At 55.3% G+C, this 22,707-nt stretch overlaps 1 protein-coding gene across 3 annotated transcripts in view; it reads right to left on the bottom strand.

The window, feature by feature from the left end:
* KCNAB2 (potassium voltage-gated channel subfamily A regulatory beta subunit 2) overlaps positions 1 to 22,707 on the bottom strand; it is a 94,979-nt gene that overhangs the window by 23,048 nt on the left and 49,224 nt on the right. For 2 of the 3 annotated variants that reach the window (XM_036832420.1, XM_036832427.1), the window contains 2 exons: positions 1,618 to 1,661; positions 815 to 852 (listed from right to left, as the gene is read on the bottom strand). In XM_036832420.1, the coding sequence (XP_036688315.1) occupies positions 815 to 852; positions 1,618 to 1,661 (82 nt within the window). Of the gene's footprint in view, positions 1 to 814; positions 853 to 1,617; positions 1,662 to 19,779; positions 20,024 to 22,707 lie in introns of all 3 variants that reach the window. The other variant, XM_036832434.1, reaches the window with a different exon arrangement.

Raw genomic sequence — 22,707 nt, 5'->3', positions numbered from 1 at the left:
ATTTTGATGGAAGCCAAGCTTTCCCTTTGAAAAATAACTGAGTAATCACAGTTACAAGGTCTCAAGTGAACTCACTTATTCATTTTTAAATGCAATCTTTCCAATAGGAAGTAGAGCAGACATGAAGACAGCTTCTTGTGCAGAGGTTCAGAGCTCTCTGAGCAAAACCACTGTTCCCACTTCCACAATATTCACTCCTTGCCCAGAAGTGCACACCAGCCTGGGAACACTGTCTTCTCCAGGACAGACGCTGGCTGCACTGAATCCCAGTTGTGGAGAGAGAAGCCGCAGCAAGTACATCCCATGGCAGTGCATCCCATTCACAATGGCTATGGGGCACGCGCAGTTAGGAGCTTGGTCAAACGTTCATCTACTTGGTCTTTGGTTTGCAGCAAAATTTCCAGGATCTGCATTCTAAATGACCTCCACAGATATTTACTTATGTTTCAAATTCACGTGGGCATCCTCTGTAGGAGTGGCAAAGAATTGCATCGGGCTTGATGATTTGGAAAATGTGTTCTCCCTGAATTCCTCTGGCTAACCGTGGGATAGGTGTTATGCAGGTGAGGAACCTGATTTCTGGGACTTTCAGGGACTTGCTGAAGCCCCAGTGCACCCAGCTGCTGGGTGTTGGCGCCACTGCGGCACTCACCTTTCCTGTTGTCCCCCAGGGCACCCTGGAGAAACAGTAAGAGGGGAGCCAAGGCGGCTGCCCTGAGCACTGGCTACCTGGTGCATTTCACATACTTTACCACGTGCCTGGGCATGGGCGGCCCTCCCCGGGGCCTGGCGGAACGAGGGAGCCCCCTCTTACCTCGTCGGTGATCTGGCCTCCGAAGGTCACCCATGTTCCTGATAGGAGAGACACAGGCTCAAGTCAGAGAATGGCCCCGGGCAGCCCAGTTCTCCCCAGGGAGCTTGGACCTCGGGCTGCAGGGCGCAGGGGGCAGCCACAGGCCGCCGCGCCGCTCTGTGGGAGCGTGTGCTTGGCACGCGTGGACACCTGGCCTTCGGGGCATGTCTCCCTCTCTTGGAGCCAAGGAACCAAGGGGACAGTAAGTGCCCAGAGCAGGCAGCTGGCTGCAGGGCTTTGACGCGCTCGTTGGCGCTCAAGCCGCTGCAGAACCTATTCCAGGGACACGCCACGGGCAACGGGACCGGGGCTGTCTCCCTGAAGATGTGCAGGGCTGACAGCCGCGCCCTCGCGCTTGCTGGGCGGTGTGTGTGTGCGTGTGTGTACGTGGGCACCGTGGAGGTGGAGAGACAGCGTGTTCTGGGAACAGAGCTCATATCTGGCAAAAGAAGAAAAAGGGCAAAATCTGACTGCCCTTCATGAGGGACTCTGTCACGTAAGGAAAGAAGATGCTGGCCCCCCGGGGGCAGTGGGCTGTGTGTGCAGAGGGCCCTGGTACTTGCCTCACTTCCCCTGCTAAGGCTGCATCTCTGTTCTCCCTCTCGTAGGCCCCTCCCCCACTGCCTCTTGGTTACCATGGCAACCGAGCCTCTTCCCTCCCCCCCTCAATCCTGGCTCTGGGTACAGCTCCCTCCCCCACCCCCAGCCTTCCTGCCACCCCCGCTTCCTTGCGCACCACGGGACCAAGAGGACCCCACACTCACCGAGCCCCAGGCAGGAGACCCGGAGGCCCGACTTGCCCAGGTTCCTGGAAGACAAACGTGGCGTGAGTTCTCAGCAGCCAGGGCAGAACCCATTGTTTCTACTGCCCAGCCTCCCGAACCGCCCACCCACCTCTTTTGAGGCTCGGAAGGTAAGGGGTCCTTTGGAGAGAGGCCTGCTGCTCGCCCACCCTGGGGGTAAAGGGCCCACCAGGGCAGAGCCACGTTGCTGGGACAGGCCACGCTGTGACCACAGCAGGGCCCCGGGAACCACCTCGGGGAGAGAACATGGAATGGACCCCATCTTATTCCATGGGCTGAAACAAGATTGGTTCAGGCCTTGTGGCCCCGGATGCAGGGTGTCCTCTTGTAAGAAGCTTCTCTTTCCATTTCTTTAGTGTCACGTCTGCGGTTTTGTGTATCTTTACTCCTTCTCTCCGAGGAGTGGAGAAGAAATTAGTCCCACATCACCTGGGCCACACAGCCCTGGGCCCTGTCTCTCTGCAGGAGGAAGTGGAGGGAGATGAGAGCCCTGTTGAAGGGCACTGGTGCCCACAGCAGGCCTGACCCCCAGCCAGGGCCGCTCAGGAGGGCGAGAGCCAAGATCCCCTGGCAGCACACGTCCTGATCAGACCCAGGGGCCACAGCTGCACTGACTGTCCAGGGCTCCATCACAGGCCCGCTGAGGCGCCTGCCAGATGGGCACATGCTGGGGTCCACGTGGGTGAGCTGCAGGCTGTCATTAACGTCCTCAGGAGGTCATGGAGGACAGCAGTGCCCTGCTGAGGATGCCGGTCCGTCCTGGGCTGTCCGTCCTGCACAGGCTGCCTGGGAGCCTGCAGGGCAGTGACAGGCCGGGTGTCACTGATCCCCCGACAGCTGTCGGGCAGGTGCTTCCCTTTTCCTGATGTTCCCATTTTACAGAAGAGCACACTGGACCTGCCTGGGAGCAGAGGAGCTGGGGTTTCACTCAGGCTCTGAGAACATGCTCCCTGCCGCAGCGGCAGGCTCCCACAGCCCCGGCCCTTTGTGGGAGCTGCCCGGATGGTGAGGTTGCCAAGTGGCAGAGCAGGAGTCCAATTCCCTCGTGAGATTCCACTGCTGGCATCCCGGTCCTGGGACCAGCCCGGGGTGCGATACCCTTCTAGGCAGTGGGAAGCCAGAGAGCTGTGAGAGCTGCAGTGGGTGAACCCCAGCCTCCTTCCCTAGGGCCGTCCGGCATTTCTAACTTCAGTGGATGCTGTGTCCTGTTTTTCTACCCTATGTGGCCCCTGGGAAGCAGGTGTGGGGCTGAGCGGGACCTGCCCTTCTCTGACATGGGCCTGCTATGATCTTCTGCAGCCTGGGTTTCCCTGGTTACAAGATCCCTGGACGCTGCCCACATTACAGGTGGTCGTTGGTCGGGGGTGGATAGAATAAACTTGTAAGCGGTTTGATAACAGTTTGTCACCAAATTTAAAGTAGTTCTAAATTGCCCAGCTTTCTTGTTAAATTTCCCATTAAAACCAGCCCAGCCACCGGCCCACTGTTCCTACAGGGAATGCTGGGATTTTTCCCTGAGGACATAATCACAGCTGGTTTCTTTTTCGGGGAGGGGAGCAGATCGGCAGTGGCTACAAGCAGAGGCTCTGAAGCTGGAGTTCAAATTCTGCTTCGACCTTCCTGGCTGTATGCCTGCCCCTGGGCATGTCATGTAGCTGCCTGATGCCTCGGTGGGCTCATCTGTAGAATGGGCTCGAGATGCTGCCTCTCTCAGGGGGTGGCCATGAGGATGAAATGGGATAACACATGTGCCTGGGGCACAGGGTCACAGAGAGCACAGAACGGGGGACAGCAGCCTTTTCCTTACACGAGAAACAACAATGGACAAGTCCAACAGGCTTTAAATGTTACCGTGTTAAAAAGGGAACTGAAGTTTCCCCTTGGTTTTTTTCCCCCTATAAATCAGTGAAATACTCTACTAGTGCCCTCAGCATTGCTTGCGTATTCCTACCCAGAGACGCTTGGTTTGTGACCCTAGAAAGAGGCACGATTTGTAACTATGTGAGGCGATGGACGTTAACTAAACTGTCTGTGGTGATTGTTTCACAACAGGTAAATGTATCAGCCCGTTATGTTGTACCTTAAACTTACACAATGTTATGCATCAATTATATCTCAAAAAAAAAAAAAACCTGGGAAAATTCTTGAATATTCTAGAATATTCTTGATTTAGCTTCAGATTTGCTATGAGAGATTTCAAATACACTATGCATGAAATTCAAGGGCTGAGTAGTCAAACACATTCTTCAAAAGTTTCCTTATAAAGTTTAAATCATGCTTGGATTGATGTCACTTGCTAAGTAGAGAGTTAACTTGTGTATTCTTGTGTATAAGGAAATTGGAATTAAAAAGGAATTAAAAAAGAAAGAAAGAAAAGCACAATGGCATCACCAATAGACCTTGCATCAGGCCAGCTCCATTTAGCAGATTAGGTAAATTTTCTCACACTGGCTAGAAAATGCTTGTGGTGAGAAATTAGAACGTTGCTTATGAGCAGTCTGGTAATGGAGCAAAAAGGACTAAAAGTTGTAATCAGCGGTCTTAACAATTTTGGGGTCACAGACCCTTTTGAGACGCTCCTTGCCTGGAAATGCTCACAGACACAAAAACCTTCAGAACCTTGTTTGCAATGCCCGGGCATTCGAAGGCCTGGGTACGTGGTCTAGATAAATCCGGTGCCGGAAGGGAGGCTGAGCCCCTGCCTTTGCAAAACCACCCCCGTGCGTGATGGTGGGGGAGCAATTTCCTGGCGAGGCTCTGCTGAAGGTCAAGTTCTAGGCATGTCCTCCTGCAACTGCCCTTCGTCACCGTGGAAACAAGTGCTGGCACGTGCTGCGTGTTCAGGGGATGGGCGGCTTTAGCAGCAGACAGGTGAGGACACAGGACAGCAGGCTGAGCCCACCTGTGTCTGTGCCTGAAGACAGGTGACACCCCCTCGCCCACCAGAAGGGTCTCCGAGTCTCCTCGGACGGACGCAGGGTGTTTGGCGATGCAGCTGCTGCCCCACCCACCGCCCACAGGAATAATTTAGCAAAACTAGGACACCAAGCGATGCTGCAATTACCCCGCTCAAGTTGTTTCCCTGTTAAAATGATGGTATTAGTTCTGCCATCCGCTGCCAGGCCTCGGGAGAAGGAACGAGAAGGGACAGGGTATCTCAGGGCTAGGAGCTTTAGAAATACGGCAGCTTGGTGGGGGTGGGGCGAGCTCAACAGATCACAGCTTCGGGTGGACCAGGGCTGGTGACACGCTGCCACTCGAAACTTTCAACACGCGAAGATCGTTTCCTACAGCTTTTCCTCCCCTAATTAAAACCTGACATCACGATAAAATAGTTGGCTAAATCTCTCAACCCCAACAACGTTAGTCTTTATTAATTTGCCTCATGTCCCTCCTGGGGTCTGGAAAAATGGCTAATGAGGACTCAGGGATTTAACCTTTGCTGGAGGAAGACAGTTGACGCCCATCACGCAGCCCCCCGACGCGCTGCACCCCTAAACACTGCACCTCAGACTCCGGGCAATTACAAATCCTGTAAAAATAGCTGTTCAGGGCCTTTAACTTCAGCCATCTGGGCGGAGGACAAAAATATGATCGGGTGATGGAAAGCAACGGGGTCTTGATGAGCTGGCTTGACGGACAGGGTTGCCAGGGCGTTTTCTGGTTGGTTGTCACCCTGCGGGGGATTATCTGTTTTCAGCCCCCAGGCTCCAGGCTCCCTAAGGACAGGCCTGGACTTCCAGGTCTTTGCTATCAGACTGTAGCTGGCAGCTGCAGGGTCCCAGGGGTGATTGTTCGTGTAACGTGGGGCTGAGAAGTCCAGGCCCTGGGGCCAGACCCTCAGGATCAAATGCTGGTCCCTCTCCTTGCTCGCGGGGCTTGGTGTACCCCTTCCCCCTCACTGAGCACCCCTGGCAAGAATGTGGCACCCTGGTGCAGGCCACACACCTTCAGCCTCACTGTGAAGGGCCAGCTTCTGAAGGAGGTGGTCAGAACTGGGGCAGATCTGGATCAGGTCCCCTGCAGCCCCTACCTGCGTGCACCCTGGCTGTGGCCCTGGGATAGTCATTATGGAGCAACCCCATGAGACAGGTACCCCAAGGCAGGCACCTCATGCTCAGCGAGGGGATCCAGTGGTTTGGATTCTGGCTCCCATTTCAGCTGGTATGAGACTACACATCCTACAGGGAAATGAACCCACCTTCCTCCTGCCACTGCCAAGAAAAGCTCCCCAGGCCCTGCCATGTGTAAGGACGGGCGGGGGCCCCCCAGTGTGGAGGAGCTGGGGCTGGGATCTGAACCCATATCCTCAGACTGCAAACTCTCTGGCCCAACGAGCACCTCCCTTTACTGCCTGTCTTGCCCTCCCTGCCTCCACATGTGCCACACGCACACACGTGCACATGCATGCACTCACACACAGACGCACACACGGAGATGCGCACACACACACAGGTGCACACACGGAGATGCGCACTCACACACAGGTGCACACACAGATGCACACACAGAGAGATGCGCACTCACAGGTGCACACACAGAGACGTGCACACGGAGAGATGCACACACACACAGGTGTACACACAGATGCACACACGGAGAGATGCGCACTCACAGGTGCACACACAGAGACGTGCACACGGAGAGATGCACACACACACAGGTGTACACACAGATGCACACACGGAGAGATGCACACTCACAGGTGCACACACGGAGACGCACACAGAGAGAGATGCGCACACACAGACGTACACATGGAGAGCTGCTCACACACAGATGCACACACACAGACGCACACACAGAGAGATGTGCACTCACAGGTGCACACATGGAGACGCACGCACGGAGAGATGCACACACACACAGGTGTACACACAGATGCACACATGGAGAGATGCACACTCACAGGTGCACACATGGAGACGCACGCACGGAGATGCACACACACACAGGTGTACACACAGATGCACACATGGAGAGATGCACACTCACAGGTGCACACATGGAGACGCACGCACGGAGATGCGCACTCACACAGGTGCACACACACAGATGCACACAGATATGCACACTCACAGGTGCACACACACTGGTGCACACACACAGACGCAGTAATCTTAAGCCCTCAGGCTCTTTGACATATCTAATCCTCAGTGGATCTTAGGAGCTTGAGAGGGAATCATGTCAATAGCCACATTTTCCATTTACAGAGTGCTTCGTATTTTTGGAAATGGTCTCACTTGTACTAACTCCTTTGATATCCTAGGACTGACTTAAAAGTCCCAGCGGATAACACGAATCTAAACTAAAAAATAGATTCTGTTTACTCCTAGCCTTTGATTCCCACTGAACAAAAGATATAAACCACCAGAGCTTCTAGAAGAGAGAATTCTGCTCTGGACTGTCCTCACTGAATTTAGAGAATGGGAACAAAAGCCTTGTACCCCAGATGCCCATAAAAGAACATCAAATGTCCCCCAAGGACCAGGGAAGGAAAGGATACGGGTGGAGACGCAGAAGGACCCAGTTATTCCAGAATTCGTCTCAAGGACGCCTGGGACTTAGGACACGGCTCCTTCACATGAGGTCCAACTTCCGGGCACTGGTTTTGTTTTAAGTCACACTGCTCAGTTGTTAAAGATCCATTCTCTCAACACTTTTCAAGTCGGCACCAACACCAGCTAGAAACCCAGGCATTCTCCTCAAACACAACCAGACTCTTCTATGGCTTTTTCTGAGGCTGGTGGCCTGTGAGTCACTGAGAGCAGGGTTGGGAACCAGGGACCTAACTTAGCTTTTCCAGCTCATGCAGACGGTTTGTTGTAAGAACCCCCCTTTCCCCAGTAATACCATTCTGGAAGTGCTAAATGTTCTAAGTGAAGAGAAACTCATGAATGAGAAAAGCTAGACCTCCAGCCTGGTGACCCACAACCCTGCCCTCGCGGACCCTTGGTACGAAGCCAGCCCTCCTTTTCCACGCGGGTACATCCACCGGCCACCCGAGCAAGGCCCTGGATGGAGCAAGGGGGGCATGCAAGGAACAGCAGGAAGGCCCCTGTCCCCTGACACTGGTGCTTTGCACGCTCTCCACGTACCAGTCACGGCGAGCGCACCCAGAGTAGGTGGGGACTGGGCCGAAGCAGAGGGACACACAGCAGCCTGGACTGAGCCCTTAGCAGGGAACTCCAGCTGCTGCTCTGTGCCCTGTGGAGCCCTGCCTGTAGAGGAGCCCAGGCCTGGGGTCGGGCTCACTTGCGGGGGGAAGATTTAACTCCATCACATGGTTCACCCAGTATCCCTGACTACTAAACTGAGGTTTGTCAAGGCGGCTTAGCTGCAAAGGCATCAGACCACCCACGGGGCATCTTTGGGGCCTGTGTGCCCAGGGGGAGGGCAGGGGTCTGTGGCCGGTGCCCCGGGGTTTCCAGAAAGAGGAAGCTTTACCTGGAGTCCAATATGGGGGGGGGCCCAGCTATAGTGACCCCTCCCAAGAAAGGAAACAAACGGGCAGAAGGAAAGAAAGGCACCATCATCCCCTGCAGTCGGGAAGAAACGGGCGCCTGACCCTGAGCCTCGATTTTATTTCTCCCCCCATCTGCAAAGCTCCCCCAGACGGGGGTGGGAGGGCAGCCCCCGCCCCGCACAGCCGCCCCGCGCCGCGTACCTATACTTCATCCCGGGCTGCGTCACGCTGGCCTCGCCTGTGCTCAGGAGGCTCTGCACCGACAGCTGTCCCAGGCTCCGGGCCACCATGGCCACCACGCGGAAGTGGCCGCGGGTGCCCAGGCTGGGGCTGCTGGCTGTCGGCCGGCCCAGCCGCTCCTCGGGGCCCCGGCCCTTGAGGCCGTGCTCCGAGCACACGAAGGACACCTGCATGTTTCCGGTGCTCAGCTCCTGGCCACGTCCCCCCTCCTTCCGGGCTCCGAAGTCACCTGCCCCTGGAAGCCCTGCTCCGCCTGGGACAAGACTTTATCCCAGAAGGTGAAGAAGCCACCAGGCGTTGCTTCAGGAGTGCAGATTTCTGACGTAGAAAAAGCCTGTGCGCTCTCCGGGGGAAGGGGGTGAAATTTCCAGAAACGTGCTAGAAAAGACCTGATCAGATAGAGCTCAGGAATCGAGGGGTGGGGAGGCGGCCATTGCCTCTCCCCTCTCAGCGGGTCCTTCCTCTGCCCCACCCTGGTCCGGCTCTGTCCGCCCGAGCCCCCAGCCCAGCTGTGTTCGGCAGGGCTGGGCTGCCAGCAACTCACGACCAATGAGCGACACCGCTGTCCCCTGACAGCAGGAGGAGGAGGGAGGGCGCCTCCCATCAGGGTGGCAGCCCAGGGGTTCGGGGAGCAGCTGCTTCTCCAGGCTTCCCCGAGTCTCCTGGAGGGAGCCTGGCGTCCACCCCCGGCTCTGCGCACTGTGGCTCTTGGGACTCCCACCAAGTTAACGAGGTGACCGGCGAGAGGCATGGGAGGTGCAGGAGGTGATTCATTATTAATGAAGCGGATGCACAAGCCGCCCCGATCGCCCTGGCCGATCCCCGGGAGGTCGGCGCCGGTGCTCCAGGCTAACAGCTGCTCAGCCAGGACTGGACGAGGCAGGCACTGCAGCCAGGTGGACAGCTGAGGGTGCAGCCAGCTGGCCTGGCCAGTTCTGTCCCCTGGTGGTTCTCACCCAGGAAGGTGGGGTTGCCACCAGGGTTCAGCACAAGCAGTCAGATCACCAGAAATCTGGAGGAGAGAGGACCATTCTGTCTAGATGGTAATGACGCAGGTGACGTTAGGAAAGAAGCCCGGGGTCCAGGGACCAGAGACCTGAGAAGCTCCAGCACTCCGCACAGCACTTAGCTCTTGGCACATGCTCAATAAATGCTTCTGGCGTGAATGAGTGAATGAATGGATGGATGAATGGGTGAATGAATTGATGAATGAAGATCCCCCTGCTTTACCCCATCCTCCTTTCCCACACTCATGGGATCAGGATGAAGACAGAACAAAGCTCACGGGTTTCCTGAAACCCAGAGAGATGCCCCCGTTGGCAGGAAGGGCTGGCTTTGCCCTCTGACCCTGAGCAGGCCACTCTCACTCTGCAGGGTGGCCCTGGCCAAAGCTGCCTTTTGGATCTCATCTTGCCCTGCGGGAAGGGCTGAGAAAGCGTGGGGGATGGGAGGCAGGTGGTCAGGGGGTCTAGCTCAGGCTCTGCTGCTAATTCGCTGTGTGATCCCAGGCAGGTGTCCTGCTTTCTCTGGGTCCCTGGGTATCCACTGACAGAATAAGGTGGCTGGCCTGAGGACCACGCTGTCCCTCCCAGCTTGGCTCTGCAGGAACCTTCCACGCCTGCTGGCTGCCCACCTTATGCTCTGACAGGACCCAGAGAAGATTCCATCCAGAGATGTTCACGGTAGATGGTGGCTGGACTTGCTGTCAGCTCTGGCCCCGCCTTTCTGACACAGAAGTTAAGAATAAAACCTTGTTGCAGTCCCAGCCTCCCCGCTCCTGAGCTGGGCAGCCTCGGGCAAGTGACCCCCTCTCCGAGCCTCAGTGCTCTTGTGTCCAACCAGGTCACAAAGGCATGGCCAGATCACGCCTGCAAAGCACTCACACAGCTGGTCCTTGGGAAGCACTCCCACGGTCCCTCAGCAGAAAGGAGTGGCTTTCTGGCCATGGAGTCAGGATAGACCCCTGTGTGAGACCCTCCCCCATCCCCACCAGTAAGAATACCCCTTCTGTCCTCCCCGTGGCCTGACTCGGCAGCAGGAACCACCCCTGAGGTGGGGACCTGGACCTGGGGATAGAGGCCTGGGGAGGGCAGAGCTGGTGCCTTTGCCCAGGGGGCCCTGGCAGGTCACAGACGCTACCTGTGGAGGCCAGTGGGGCCCCTCAGGACCCACAGGCCGGCTCTGCCTTCCTCTTCCACCTGCCCGTAAAAACCTAGGGGCCTGGCTGGCCTGGGTCCCTGAGCTCAGGGTAGGGTGGGGTCCTCCCTGAGCCCCTTGGGTGGGTGGGGGGATGGGAAGGAGGAAGGACAGCCTGCAGTGCTGGCCCTTCCACCTGCTGAACCTCGCACTTGAAGACAACAGGTCCTGGCCCTCTGGAAGCCCACAGGCCTGCCAAAGAGGCTGCAGGTGGCAAAGACTCTGCCTGTGGCTCCTCCCCAGGCTCGTGGAGCTCATGTCCACGGCAGAGATGCTCAACCCCTGGCCAGGATGCTAGAGGAGCTTGTTGCAAATGCAGATTCCTGGGCCCCAACCACAGCTACTGAATCGGTAGCTCCGGGGCTGGGCCTGGGAAGCTGTGTTTTTATCAAGAGCTTTGAGTGGTGCTATGCACTGGCTGAGAGGATGTGGAAATCCCCTACTTCATTCCACCTTCTACTGTTCTCTGTGCTCTGGCAAGCTGTCAGATCCTACAAGGCCTGGCATCTTACTATTCCTCAGGGGTTGCTCTTAACCAGATGGTGTGCTTTAAGCTTTAAGAGAGATCCACAAAGACTTAGTCACCACAGTGTGTAAAAGGTCACCTGCCTCACCCCCCAATCCAGCAATTCCACTCCTAGGTATGTACCCAGAGAACTAAAAACATACGCCCACACAAAAACTTGAAAACAAATGTCCACAGCAGCATTACTCATCACAGCCCCAAAGTGGAAGCAATCCAAATGTCCATCAACTGACGAATGGATAAAAAAATGTGGTCTATAGCCGCATAGTAGAATGTTATTCAGCCATACCAAGGAATGAAGTACTGATACATTCTACGACACAGATGATCCTTGCAAACATCATGCTGAGAGAAAGAAACCAGTCACAAAAGGTCACATATTGTATGATTCCATGCATATGAAATGTTCAGAACAGGCAAATCCATAGAGACAGAAAGTAGATTAGTGGTTTCTGGGGGCTGGGGGGAGTGGGGAATCAGGGAACGATAGCTAATGTGGGTGCAGGATTTCTTTTTGGGGTGATGAAAATGTTCTAAAATGGGTGACTTTTGGACAACTGTTTGTACTAAAACCATTAAATTACATGCTTTAAATGGGTGTATGGCATGTGAATTATATCTCAATAAAACTTACCAAAAAAAAAAAAATGTCAATGACCTCAAAAGTCTCTGGGCCTTCACTCTTGCTGTTCCCTGTGGGAGTGCCCTTCCCGTTTCTCTGCTTTTGAAATCCTTGTCGACCTCTGGCATCAGCTGAGATAGTACATGCAGTGTGAAGCAGTCCCCTGCCCCCCGCAAGCAGCAGTAACCTTTCCTTCCTCCCAGTGTCGCCGACCTCAGCCTCCCCAGTGATACCAGGGGCCCGGGAGCCACAGCAGGAAGCAGCCCTCCCAGACTTCGGCAGCAGTCAAGCCTTCACTCTTGCAGGACCTCCTGGGCCTGGCCTGGTAGTAGAGTCCCCAGCCCCGACTCCATCCCACTATAACGTGCTGTGGGGATGATGGGAATGGACATTTGACCTCAGAACCCACCTAGGGAATCCAGGACAAAGGTGTCTCTGGGTCCAGCAGAGAACTGCCAAGCGGGGAAGTCGGGTAGGTGGGTTTTCACAGCTGGCCAGAGTCTGTAATTTTTCATGTGCCCCAGACAGGGGTCACAACTCATAATATTCTTAGAAAATCACAAGAATTAGACAAGAATGGAAAGCTGAAAGCTTAAGACCTTGACCCGAACTTGCCGCAATTAAATGTTACCCCCAAAGGGTCTCTCCTTTCAAACACGTTTGGGTGGAGAAGTGAGTCCCAGACACGGGCTGGTCGACTTGAAACGGGCTTTGGGCAGAAACATCGAGTGTGGATGGTTGATTTTGATCCACAGCAGATTCTGGGTTCTTTTTCTGCCTCTCCAGTACCTGCTGTTGTTAAAACAAAGCAGCTGGTTCCTGCCGTGATTAATCAGAGGGGCAGCCATCCCAAATAAAAGCTCTGCCGTGTCCATAGAGTGCCACCAAAGAGAGCTTCTCGGGACAGAAGCTTCCTGTGTGGTGCCTGGCATCCACCCCCCACCTGTCCCAGTGAGGGATGGGGAGATAAGAAAGCTGGGGCCCAGCCAGATCCTTCCCCCAAGACAGTGACAGGTTCACAGTAGGAGGGGACAGGACCCTCCCTGCACAGAATGAGGCCCATGGAAGCCTCAAGGCCTGGAGTAGAAGTTTTAGAGATGGCTTTTAAATTTTGGGGGGGGCTGTGCCCCTAGATTGGACCAGGCGGGCCCTCAGCAGTGAAAGTGGGGAGTCCTAACCATTGGACCACCATGGAATTCCCTGAAGATGGTTTTTAAAAGCACGGATTGCAGCAGCAACTCAGGAATGAGGACGAGCCTCGGCTGTGCCCTGCAGAGGCCTGGGTGCCTCCCCTGTATCAGTAAGGCTGCCCCAACTGTGCTGTGTCCTGATTTGTACTCAACAGTGACTTCCTGCCCAAGGTGGGGGCAGCTGCTGAAGAGTTGGGGGCCACCCTGACGGAGCAGTGGGATGGGAGGTCCTTGGTCCCTGAGGTTTCTGAGAGCAAAGGGTGGCAGACCGGTGGCCTTCCTGGAGGAGGTGTCCTCTGGTACGTGAGAGCTGAAGCCCCCTCGGGGGCTCAGTGCTGTGGCTGTGCTTCCTTTGGGAGCTCACGCCCCAGTCACGCCCAGCGTTACCCGCCCTAAAAGGTAGGAAGGCTGCTTAGCCGTGAATTGGCCCCACTTGCTTCTTAGTCGCTGCCGTGTACTAAGCGGCTGTACCCAGGCCAGAGTAAGCGCTTCTTGCACCTTTTCTCTTTTCATCCTTAGAAGTACCTTGGAGGCATAACAACAACGACAACGGCCACAGCGCTAACACTTACACGGTGCCCGCTGCGCCCCAGCCGTTGTGCCGGGCGCTTTTTGAGTTCCCACCACAACCTTCAGCTGGGCCCTGCGATGCTGCCGTTCGCTGGACGACACCGAGGCACAGAGAGGTCAAGGAAGGGAGACCAGCGCTGGGCCCGTCCTCATTGCACCGCGGAGGCTGCTGCTCTCAGACCCCAGGTCAAAGGGTGAGGGTGGGGACGCTGCCTGGCACTGTCTGCGGGTCTGACTGGGCTGTGCTGACCCCCGCCTTTCCAGTTGGACAGCAGAGAGCCGATCAGCCAGGGCTCCCGTCTTGCCCAATCGGAGGAGCCTCTTGGGGGCGGATCCCGCAAACCTCTGGGCAGGGCCTGAGGGTCGGCGTTGCTGACAGGTGACCCCCTGATTCCGGCTGCCAGGCCGGCTTGGGAGACACTGCGTTGTGCTGTGCGTTGGTTACAAAGCCACACATCAGCAGTTGTGTTAGGATCACTCAGCCCTTCCCGTCCCCGACACAGGGGAGGGAGAGGCCGTGATGTCCCTGTAAAGGCAGGGGAGCTGGGGCGGGAGGCCCAGGACCCGCAGAGGGATGGGTGGCTGTGTCCAGGCCCGGGACCGCCGCTGGGCCCCAGCACGGTGGCCACCGCCAGCAGAAGCAGACCCAGCACGAAGGCAGGCCATCGGTGGCTGACACCACGGTCCTGGGCCGGCCCTCCCCGGGGGCCCACGAGGGACCCCCACATCATTGCACGGCAGCTCGTCCCGAGTGACTGGCTCGTCTCGCCACCTCCCTCCCCGCTCCCTTCCCATCTGCTTGATGTCCACACAGAGCAGGAGCTGCATCTCCAGGTGCTACTGTTTGCACCCATGAGATTCCAAGACTGGGGTTTCTCTCCCACCAGGAGCCAAGCCGGGAGCCCTAAGTTCCGTCACTATCTCATTTAGTTCTCAGGACACTTCTGTGAGGAAGTAACTATAGTCTCTGCTTTCCAGATGGGGACACTGAGACACGGAGAGGCCAGGTGACTCGTCCACGTTCATACAGGTAGCGGCGGGGGAGCCAGGATTCCCCTCAGGATACTCAGTGATGTCCCTGCAGGCTCAGGAGTTGAGTCAGCCCTTGGGACCCACTGTGGGTTGAAATGTGACTCCAAAGAGACATGTTCAAGTCCTAACTCCCGGCACCTGTGAATGTGACCTTATTTGGAAATAGGATCTTTGTAGATATTATTATGTAAAGATTGAGGTCCTGTTGGACTGGGGGTGAGCCCTGAATTCAGTGACTGCTGTATTTATAAGGAGATGGAGATTTGGAGACAGACAGAGATGCACAGAGGGAAAACAGTCATGTGAAGATGGACGCAGAGATTGGAGTGATGTGTCTACAGGCAAAGAAAGCCAAGGAAGCACGGATGTAGAAAGCAAACTTATGGTTGCCGGGGGATGGCGGGGGAGGGATAAATTGGGAGATTGGGATTGACATATGCACACTACTATATATAAAATAGATAATTAATAAAGACCTACTGTATAGCACAGGGAACTCTACTCAATACTCTGTAATGACCTATATGGGGAAAGAATCTAAAAAAGAGTGGATATATATAGATGTATAACTGAGTCACTTTGCTGTACACCTGAAACTAACACAACATTGTGAATCAACTATACTCCAGTGAAAAATAAAAAAGAGAAAGAAAGCCAAGGAAGGATGTTTCCCTAGAGCCTTCAGAGAGAGTGTGACCCTGTTGACCCCATTTCCAGACTTCTGGGTTCTGGACCATGAGAGAATAGACAGCTGCTGTTCTGAACACTGTGCTGTGCGCTGTGTTACGGCAGCCCCAGGACACTGACATACGACTGTCTCAAGGTGGACTGGCCCCCGCTTGGCCGCCTGGACTGCTCCACCCACCGTCCCTCTCTGGACTCTGCTCTTGCCCCTCCTCCTTTTCCCACCCATCCTCTAAGACACACCTGGGTTCCCAGCTCTTCCAGGAAGTCTTCCCTGACTGACCTCCTGTGAATAAATGAGCAACTGGAGAGTCTGTTCGATGAACCTGACCACAAATCAAATACTGCCTGTGATTCCTGTAAGAGGCTCGTGGTAAGAGGCTACGATCTAGAGGCAGAAACCACAGGCACGCAGGACGCCCCGCCCTGCCAGAAGCTCAAGACCAAGGCTCATTGCCCGGGGCTCTCCGCCCTCCGGGCTGCATCAGAGAGTCTCAGACGCAGCTTCCAGTTCTGCTGCCAAGGAAGCAGCAGGAAGGAGACACATTTTACAGGGGAATATTCTGAAAAGTGGGTTAAGACCGAGACCACATAACGCCACCCAGGCAATACTTACAGAGGCTCGAAATGTCCTAGGTGCTGGGAACAGACAGAGGCTGTGCTCCCGGTGGGGTGCAGATGGGCAAAAACAAGGTAAGAGAGACAGGGCAGTGGGCTTGAGGATGACTCACTGGGCATTTATTTAGACTGGGTGGTGCGGAAAGTCTCTTTGAGGCCAAAGATGTGATGATGGGAGGAAACCAGCCCTGTGAAAATCTGGAGGACACACCTTCCAGGGGAGGGAATAGAATGTGCAAGGACCCTGAGGATGCAATGAGCTTGCATGTTTGAGATAAGGAAGGAAGGAAGGACGGAAGGAAGGAAGGAGCACCCTGAGCGGGAGGGAGGGTGTACAAGCCGAAATCAGAGACAGCACGGGCCGCGCAGGGCATGGTGGGGACTTTGGGTTCATTCCTGATGCCGTGGGTAGCAGACAAGGAACACACCTGAACCAGGCCCGGTGTCCAACTGGCACTGCCTGGGCCCAGGTCACAGCCTCTGGCCGGCCTATGGCCACAGCTGCTGTCCTGTCTCAGGCCACATCTCCAGACCCTCCATCACTACAGTCAGGTGGACATGGGGAAGGGGAGCTTACAGAGGGACTGTGTAGATTTAAAAATTCAGTGCATTTTTTTTTTTTTAAACAGCAAGAGTTGAGGACAGTTAAAAAAAAAATGGGAAAAGTTAACAAGAAAGCCTTTTCCCCCAGCTGCAGGCTCAGGTCGGCTGATGTGGTGTCTGGGCCCATGGTACGGTGGTCGCCTTGCTCCACGGAGGAGCACTTATCTGGAGGCTTTATCTTTTTTATATTAATATTTAAGACCAGGTTTAGCTGAGTCCCAGCCTAGCTGCTGCCGGGAACATTAACCGCGGAACGGCATCTATCTGGGATCTTTAATAACTCTTGGTCGTGGTTTCCGAGACCCTCTTCCCAGTTAGCCAAAACCCCTGGATGCAGCAAGATGAAATCCACCAGATAAAGGGCGGGCCCTACGGGGGCGACATCTGGCCCATCAGACGCTAAAGGCTCAAGTGGTTTTCTTGTCAACTCAGCTCTTTGGGAAGCAAGTTTCCCCAGGGTGTTTCAGCCCCACAGTTAGTCCCACATGTTTCAGATGGGACACAGCCCTTTTCCTTGGGGTGTCAGGCAAATAAGAGATTTGTTCCAGTACTCACACCTCCCGGCTGTGTTCGGGTCCTGGGCCATGACAAAGTTCCACGAACTGGGGGGGCTTCAAGCAACAGAACCTGGTTCTCTCACAGCTCCGGGGGCCAGAAGGCTGAAATCTGGGTGTGGGCAGGGCTGCGCTCTCTCTGAAGCCTCCAGGGGAGGATCCATCCTGGCCTCCGCCAGCTTCTGGTGGCCGTGGTTCCTTGGCTTGTGGCCGCGTCCCTCCCACTGCTGCCTCCACCACCAAAGGGCCTCTTCCCTGTGCGTCTTCATTGGGCCTTCTTATTAGGACACCAGGCGCTGGATTTAGGGCCCACCCTATTCCAGTGTGAGCTCACCTTAACTAATTACATCTGCACAGAGCCTATTTCCAAATAGCCTCACATTCTACGGTTCTGGGTAGATGAAATTTTGGGGGACAAAATTCACCCCAGTGCCCCCTCCATTACAAATGGTATCCACACCTGAGGGAGTTGGGGTCTCCCTGGGGCGGGGGACAGGCTCCGGCCCCCCTGCCCGCCCCGCCTCACCTCTACTGCTCTCGCCTTCCTCGCTCTAGCCCTGGGCCTTCTCTCCTCACATGTGCCCCTGTCCCCTTGGACTGGAAAGTTCTTCTCCACGTCTTCAAGTGGTCCTTCTTTCAGGCGGCTGGGGTCTCAGCTGCCCCTGGTCTCCCTGACTCTCTTAGGCATTTACTTGCTTTTTCTCTGCCATCCCCCAGCAGGATGTAATGTCCAACAGGGTGGGGAGGGACCTTGTCTGTCCTGTTCACGCAGCATCTGGCAAGCCTGGAGCCAAGTAGATCTTCAGTAAACATTTGCTGAATTAATGAAAAGTATCAATGACTTGCCAAAAAAAGAAAAAATGCAGGGACTTCCCTGGTGGTCCAGTAGTTAAGAATCTGCCTTCCACTGCAGGGGGTGCAGGTTTGATCCCTGGTCGGGGAGCTCAGATCCCACACGCCTCAAGGCCAAAAGAACCAAAACATAAATCAGAAGCAATATTGTAACAAATTCAATAAAGACTTTAAAAAATGGTCCACATCAAAACAATCTAGAAAGAAAAAGAAAAAATGCAGACCCTCATCTCCTTCTTGAGAAATTTCCATCAGAATCAGGAGGTCCTCGAGGCCAAACTAGCTGACCCTTTGTCCTTCCTTTACATCTGGATTTATAATGCAAAGCCTTAAGAATTCTGCCATCTAATGGACTCAGGGCAGAAGTGCTTTATATCTTTAAATGACAACCTCATGCTGAAGATCCAAACACTTGTCTGCAGGAGAAAATGTTACAGCCACAGGGCTGGCCTCTGTTCTTCTCTCCAGACAACAGCCAGACCACCCCGGGGCCTGCGCTAGATGGCAACCAAGTCAAATATAGGACACCCACTTAAATCTGGACTTGAGATAAACAACGAATAACTTCTGCTATTATGTCCCGATGATGGCATAAACTGGTTGTTTATTTGAAATTCAAATTTAACTGGGTGTTCTATATATATATTTTTAAAAAAATAAATTTATTTATTTTGGGCTGCATTGGGTCTTTGTTGCTGTGCGTGAGCTTTCTCTAGTTGCGGTGAGCGGGGGCTACTCTTCGTTGCGGTGCGTGGGCTTCTCATTGCGGCGGCTTCTCTTGCTGTGGACCACGAGCTCTAGGCGCGTGGGCTTCAGTAGTTGCAGCACGTGGGCTCAGCAGTTGTGGCTTGCGGGCTCTAGGGCACAGGCTCAGTAGTTGTGGCACATGGGCTCAGTTGCTCCGTGGCATGTGGGATCTTCCCGGACCAGGGCTCGAACCCGTGTCCCCTGCATTGGCAGGCGGATTCTTAACCACTGAGCCACCAGGGAAGTCCTGTTCTATATTTTTATTTGCTAAATCTGGCAACTGTACATAGACTAGGTGGGTGGGTGGGGTCCCTTCTGGCCAACTAGCTCTGGCCAGGACTTGTCCCTGGGAGGCACAGGAATAAAGCCTCATGTATGTAACTTATCAACTCAAATGCCAGCTCTGGGGCTCTCTGGCCACTTTCTGAGGCTTTCAGAGGAGAAAGTGGGCAGGTCAGAGCACTGTCCCAGATGCTGATTTCAATGACAAGCGAGCTAAACAGAATGTCTTTCTGAGGTTCAGAAGGAACCCTCCAAACCCAGCATCCAAGAACACAGGGACACCTAATCCACAGCCTTTGCTAATCACAGTTACAAGCGTAGTTGCAGCAACCAATTCAGAGGCCACTTCCCATGAGGACAGCCCAATTTAAGCACATCTTGGTCCCCAGGACCTCGCATGGGTTTTTGGTGCTGGGATGGATTTGTTGGTAGAGACGATGAATTGAGGGATTTCCCCTAATTTGTGTTTAGTCAACCCCTAATAATTAATGTGTCCCAAAGACACGGCAAGAAGACAAATGACATAGTATGTTTACCCCTGCTGCACAGTTTTTTCAAGAAACCATACTCTTTTCCCATGGAGGATACACCAAACGCAGCAGTGCTTATCTCTGGAGGAGAGGACTCTGCAGACTCTCATTTTCCTCTTTTATACATTCCTACGCAGTCAGCATTCTTTTTTTTTTTTTTTTGGCTGCGCCACACAGCATGTGGGATCTTAGTTCCCCAAACTGGGATCGAACCTGTGCCCCCTGCAGTGGAAGCGTGGAGTCTTAACCACTGGACCGCCAGGGAAGTCCCACGGTCAGCATTCTTAAACCCCAAGGAGTCTGCCCCAGTTGACAGTGACGCCGTTACCCCGTTTCCTGGGCTGCATCCCTCTCGCAGCCCCTGCCTCGGCCAGGGGACCTCCTCCTGCCCCCGCCCAGCCCAGCCCTTACCGGTACTTCATGCCGGTGCACCGGGCGGTGCAGCTGTCCAGGGAGAGGCCGTGCATGCGCAGGAAGCTCTCCATGTTCCTGGCCTGGGCGGCTGCCCGCACCTCCCGCAGCTGCTGCAGCTCCAGCGTGCTGGCCTGGCGGACGGGCTGCAGGGCCCAGTCTGAGTGACACCTGCTCATCACGCTTCTCAGGCTCTCGCTGTACGTCATGGACAACATGGTCCCACCCGGCCCAGGAGCTGCCACTGTCCGGACGGGAAACGCCGAGTGGTGATGGGTTAGAGAGCATCCCGCTGTCCCCGGTGCCCAGGCTGGACGCCGGCCCTGGGGCTGGGGCAGGGGCTGAGGCAGGGACACATCCTGCCACCAAGATAGAGCGGCCACCAAGGGGTCTTGGCGCCTGGGGACAGGGCCCGGCCCCGGAATGTAAACACCTCTTGGCTTGAGATTCTTGGTCCTCAAAGCTGCACTGGCTGGGAACTCTGGCTGAGCCACCCCCTCTGCCGCTGCAACCATGAGACAAGCACAGGCGAAGCTGCATTCCAGGTGGGAGATCTCAAAAAAATGCTCCAAATGCAAAGGGGGCAGGAGCATGCAGAGAGCCCGGCTCCCAGAGTGGAAGACTTCACGGCACCCCCTGGAGGTGTTCCCAGGGTAAAACCAGGTACAGGGCCGTCCCGGGAAGCAGCATAAGCACACCTGTCGCTGAAGCAAATTCCAGTGTGATTTTGCCAGGGGGCATCGCGCCCCCAGGAAGGCCCTATTTGTTGGTTCACAGCCTGGTAAAGGGACATGTTATCCACATGTGCATTCTCTGCTTGTACAAAGCACCGTTGCACCAGCACAGTTCTTTGGGCTCCATGCTCAAATTAATTATGTCACAATCCACGAGTTTTTGCAATAGAAACACTGAGCGGATGCATTTAAGGAGGGAGTGAAGCGGAGGAGGGAATAGGTTTGGAAACTGCAAAGCTTAAATGTTGAGAACCATTGCTAAATCGTCGTCTGAAAGGATGATTACACTTGGAAACTAAAAACATAAATGTCCATCAATAGGAAATCAGTTATGTAAACGATGGCTCATCCATAGAATGGAAATTTGTGCAGCCACGTGAGGTGTCTCCACGTGGACTGATAGGCAATGAGTCCCAGGAGACAGCGTCAAGAAAGGAAAGGAGAGGGGAACACGTGTGTGCACAGAATGCTGCCCTTGTGTCAATTCACGCGCACACGTGAGTAGCTCAGTGAAGGGCCGGCGTCACAGCTGTGCGTCCACATCCTGCGGTGGCTTTGACTGGGCAACATGGACACGGCCGCAGGGGGCAGGGCTGTTCTACAATCCAGGGACTCTCCCCCGCTCCCCCCTGCATCTGACCATGGGCTTCTGCCCCGGCCCAGATGCCTGCACCGTGGCCCCAGAATCGTCACCGTCACCGAGGTGAGATGCGTCTTTTCAGCTGGGTCAGCTGGACCCTGGAGCCCAGCCCTCGAACTGGAGAAACCAGCACTGTCCCCACCTCTGCCCTAAGGGAAAACAAGTTCCATTATCCCTGCGAAGGGCTGGGCAGGCTGCCCTCGGGGCTGAGGCAGCTGCAGAGTCCCTAGGGCGGAGAGGGCGTTGGGGTCGCCTGGGCTGGTCCTTCCTCAGGTGAGCTCTCCATCCCCAGTTCGTATCCCCCTTTCTCCATGGCAGGTATCATCACCTGACGACGTGCTTCTGTCCTCTCTAGTCATCTTGTTTGTTGCATCTGACCCCCTGAAGGTCAGGTCCAGGAGGGCAGGGACTTTTCCATCTACTTTCACTGCTGCACCCTCAGCTCCCGAAGTAGTAACTGGGTATTTCCCTGGCCGTGCCGGCAGCACCTGGAGGGGCTGGGCTGGCCCCCTGACTCAGGCCAAGGCTCTCTGCAGGCTGCCTTCTCCTGGGCCAGGACTTGCATCACCACAGCTCAGACCCACAGGGGGGCCCAGAACCTCTAGCATCCCCCAAGGATTTGGACTAAGGTCTCTGAGGGATGCTTTTGCAGGACACGAAAATACCCACCTTCCAGGAGAATCATTCTGGGGCAGCAGAGGGGGCCCAGGCTCGGTGGGGGTGGGTGGGTTTGACCTTGGATGTGGCACCATGGACGCCCACAGGTAGCAACGCCAGCTCCCTCCCTCCCTCCTCCCCTCCAAGTGCACGCTGCCCACTACCCGTCAGGCAGCTGCTTCAAAGGCGTCTGTGTGGCCTGCGTGGGGCAAAAGCAGGCCAGTCCTGGCTTCCCTGGGGGTCCGTGTTCAGAGAGAACAGCCGGGCAAGCAGCAGTTACGGGGTGCTTCCCGAAGAGCAGGACCCACCTCAGACGCGACCGTTCCCAGCCAGGCCCAGCCAGGCTGAGATCAATAGCCATTAGAGCTTTCAAGACATGACCCGCAAAAAGCAATCCTGGTCTGACCTGGCTCTGGAAATCTAGCCCTGGCCCCAGAGCTGCAATGCCAGTGCGGCTGAGTGCCCTGCTTCTGGACAGGGGCAGCCCTGTCCAGTGGGTGTGTCACCCACGCGGTGCGACCCAGGCAGGCACCTGCACCGCTCCGAGCCTCAGTCTCCACGTCTGTGAAGTGGGATGAGCAGAGGCCTATTGTGCAGGCTGCCTTGGGCTGCACGGGACCGGCCTGGAAAACTGGACAGGGGCTGGCCTCGCCGTGGGAGCATGCCACGTGTGGGAGGTGGCCACCAACCACGAGGTGTGGACCGTGGCACCAGTTATGATAAGTGGCGTGAGGACAAAATACACAAAAGGGGGTGGAGGGGAGGTGGGTGGGCCAGTGGGGGCCTCTCTAGAGGCCGCACGTGAACATGGGCCTGAGTGATTCGAGGGAGCCGTGTAGGATGAAATGTGGACGTTATCCATCGCCCCTGCTCTGGCGGAGACACACATCCCTAATG

This window comes from Balaenoptera musculus, chromosome 1 (assembly GCF_009873245.2).
Source record: "Balaenoptera musculus isolate JJ_BM4_2016_0621 chromosome 1, mBalMus1.pri.v3, whole genome shotgun sequence".
Classification (NCBI taxonomy): domain Eukaryota; kingdom Metazoa; phylum Chordata; class Mammalia; order Artiodactyla; family Balaenopteridae; genus Balaenoptera; species Balaenoptera musculus.
The sequence above is the reverse complement of the archived record's forward strand: the minus strand, read 5'-3'. Positions and strand labels throughout refer to the sequence as shown.